The sequence below is a fragment of the Porites lutea genome, chromosome 4 (assembly GCF_958299795.1).
Source record: "Porites lutea chromosome 4, jaPorLute2.1, whole genome shotgun sequence".
NCBI lineage: Eukaryota > Metazoa > Cnidaria > Anthozoa > Scleractinia > Poritidae > Porites > Porites lutea.
Window position 1 is genome coordinate 47,738,163 of NC_133204.1, and position 3,654 is coordinate 47,741,816.

Consider the following 3,654-nt stretch of genomic DNA (forward strand, 5'->3'; position numbering starts at 1 on the left):
ACCTATCTCATATTAGCCACACACGTGACAACTTTTCACTTGCATGCATTTTGAAATTATTGTAATGTTTCCTGTTTAAACCGGTTTTCCAGCTGTAAACGGGGTATGCAATCATTGGTAGAAATAATAAACGAAAGACATGAATATTGGACTGTCCGGGAGAAGGGTTCAAGTGTCCCTACAACGCATAAATGAAAATCTTAGAAAAGCTAACTGACAACAAAACCACATGTTTTGTACACTTTCCTGAAAAAACAAAATATTGACCTAAAAACGCAGGAGAACGGGGCCATCTTGTAACAGTTCCCCTGTTTGTGGCAATTGATTCCTGATTTTCTGAAAACTGAATTCAGAAATCATCAGATTTTAGTGGAAATAAGAAAATAACACTGTGGTCTTAACAATCATAATACTAAATTCGCATGAGCGTTATACTAAGGAATTAAGACAAGATATAAAACCCGGGGGGGGGGGATACTGCCATACATGGGCTATATAGGTATGTGCCGCTGTGAAGGGTATGGTTTTCAAGCAGTTTACTCTAAAATAGGGTATATAAATCAGAGCGTTTGGGTCTAGAATAGGGTATTATTTTTCAGGAAACTGATCAGTTGGTTGAAGATTTTATGTAGACTAGGGATTGTGGTATAAGGTTTTGTTTTGGCTAGACTGTGCTAGTGACTTCTGTAGTTTCTGGAAAACAGCTACTCTAGGGTAGAGGGGATTTGGGGAGTTTACTCTAGTACAGGGTAGCAAAATTCAGCTGAACTAGCTCTGGTATAGGTGAAGGGTTCCAGGGTCCCAGCGGCACATCCTCACCAAGAAATTATGTTATGAAAAAAAGAAGACTAAACATGTGCAAAACCTACAATTACAGTAAAATAGATAAGTGAATGAATGAATAAATCAATAAATAATTTTTTACCAGTTAATACTTATGCACGCCTATTTTTTTAAATTTTTTATCCCTTCAGAAATCAGAAAACTGAAATCAGAAACCAAAACTCAGAAAGTACTGAGAAACTTTTTAATCCGTCTAGTTTTCTACCTAAGTTAAGTTGCTATAGCCTCTGTCCATATTCAACAGTCAAATATCTCCGTAAATTTATATAGAAACTCAAGAAGACAGAAAAACATCCTTTTAAAAACATTCTTGGTTTTAATGTCTTTTGAAAGTAAATAAACAAATCATAAATCAACAAATCAGTAAAAATATTCGCCCTCTCTTAATGGTCTCACGTTTCTTGTATTACTTTAGCTTTGGCGTTAAATGAATTGGCTGGCTGGGCAAGTCGCAGTTCGAAATAAACATGTGCGCGCGCATTGAATGATGTCTTCTTTATGAACTCCTGCGCGCGCTAAGCATTCGTTGCACGAGTGCGTAATCGTTTTACCGCGTTGTCATGGATATAACCAACGGTTTTTGACAAAGACAACGTGAATCGCTTCATTGTTCTTTGTTGCGAAACAAACGTTGTTGATTGTTTAAAACATCTTGGACAATGCCTAACTTGACGACATCAAAGAACGATCACAATGGTTCAATTACTGACAAATCTGCATCGTGTGTTAATGAATTAGCCTCGCAGCCGAGAGATGAAGAGAAACGACCGACGCTTGAAAAAACTCCGAAGAAGAATTCAACAGTGCAAAATGTATCGCCCAAGTTCTCTACTCCAGAAAACAAAAGTAAAGGCCTGGAATTTGCTCCTCCTGTATCACCGATCCAAAGGACTGCGAACTGCTCTACGCCACCATCTGGGAATTCACCTTCTTCTGGCGGGTTTAAAGGCTTTGCGATCGATCCTATGAGTCAAACTTTTCTCCGTATGCCTCATATGTATCACAGTCTCCAAGCGCAGCTTCAACAAAGCAGCTCACCTAAAGTCAAACGACCAATGAATGCATTTATGATCTGGGCGCGGCTATACCGCTCAACAATCGCCAAACGTTATCCGAACGCGAACAACGCAGAGATCAGCGTTAAGCTCGGCGAGATTTGGAACGAGTTATCCACGGAACAACAGCGGCCTTACTTTGATGAAGCTACCCGCTTGAAAGAAAAGCACAGAACAGAACATCCAAACTGGGTCTATCAACCAAGGCCATCAAAACGACGGCTAACGTTCATGACGGCGAATGATCCAAGCGGGATGCAATACAACAAGTCTTCTTACAATTATCACCCAGTTCACAGTCCTCAATCGGAAAGTGGAACTCTTTCTTTGCCTTCTCAGACAGTGCGCGAAAGAGCAAACCCTTCTTTTTGCTATTCTCCGCGGAGTCTCAAAGAAGCACTGCACCTGCCGCATTCGCATCGAGTGTCTTCTGACATTAACAGATTTATGGAGAATTCAAGAGGTAGTGGACTCTCCTCTGCCATTGAACACAGCCTCTTCCCAGGAGAAGAAAGAAATGTCGCGCGTGGTAAAGAAAATACCCTTAATGCCGCGAGAGAGCAGCAACAGGCCGTGGATTGGCTGAAGGTGGACGCGGCAAAATTCGAGGAAGAGCACCTAGCTGCGCGACGCGCGCGGGAGAACTGCATCGTTAACGACGCCATGCTACCTACTGTCAATCAAGTCAACGACGAACAGGAACAAGTGGCCAAGATTAAACAAGAAATGGATAGTGATGGTAATGACTTGGATAGGTACCTTGCAGGTTTGGATGAAACGATAAAAGAAAGTCTGGAAAAACTGAATGATGTACCTGATGAGCTCGATCTACTTGATGACGAAAGTATTGACATGTTGAGTGATATAGAGGATGAAGATTAAGTAATTAGAATGATTTCCAATGACAGCAGCAAATGGTGCTTGATTATTTAAATTCGAAAATAAAAAGCAATATATTTGTATAAATAACATTATATAAATATTTTGCATATTTGTCCAGCAGGATTATCATCGGCGTTATTACTGACCAATACCCTGGGTGCCAAAGATTTTTAATTTCATGCGCGGTTTCTGGATTCCGCAGAACCAGGAGAAAAAAAAACTCCCCGTTACCTTCTCAGAGTAACTGAAAAAACACTGGAAAATTAAAAGACATTTCCTTGCTATCCAGCAATGAAAAAAAAATCATGCTAATATGAATCTGCAAGTTTTTAAAATAATATGAACTAAGTGAAGGAAAAAATTGGCCGTTGGACTGTACTGAAAATTACTTGGCCCGGGGCCGGGGGAACTTTCGGGCAAACCAGGGGTACTAACCCATTTACACAAACCACCCGTGGAAATCTTGTTCATAAACATAAAACTATAAAATTTTACCTGATGGTAGAACGCCCATTTCAAAATATATCCAAATCAGCCGAACAGACTGAAAAGAGTAGAAAAATTCCATCGAATCAAATTACTACAGTCCATCTTTTACGAAGCTTCCCAAACGGAATAGCGCGAAACATTTGATTTTCTAACCGGAATTTACGTTTTTTCCATGTGAATTGTAAGTACCCCAGGTATCAATTTATACACGAGTATCTTAAACAGTTTTTTTTTTTTTTTCAAAGTTTTGAGGAACGAAATAATATGATAGGCTGATTATAATTTCTGGTTGGCAGTTTAACTAATTTAAACAAGATATTTTTTAAGTAGGGTAACTCCCCTTTCTCCAGCATTTCCTTTTCTTAGCCGAAACTAATTCGTCCCG

The 3,654-nt window shown here is 39.6% G+C and overlaps 1 protein-coding gene across 1 annotated transcript; it reads left to right on the top strand.

Annotated features, from left to right (window-relative positions):
* Window positions 1-1,480: 1,480 nt before the first annotated feature.
* Window positions 1,481-2,859, top strand: LOC140935994 (uncharacterized). The gene has a single exon (XM_073385574.1). The coding sequence runs from the start codon at window positions 1,503-1,505 to the stop codon at window positions 2,778-2,780; it is 1,278 nt and encodes a 425-aa protein (XP_073241675.1). The 5' UTR covers window positions 1,481-1,502; the 3' UTR covers window positions 2,781-2,859.
* The last annotated feature ends 795 nt before the right edge of the window (window positions 2,860-3,654 follow it).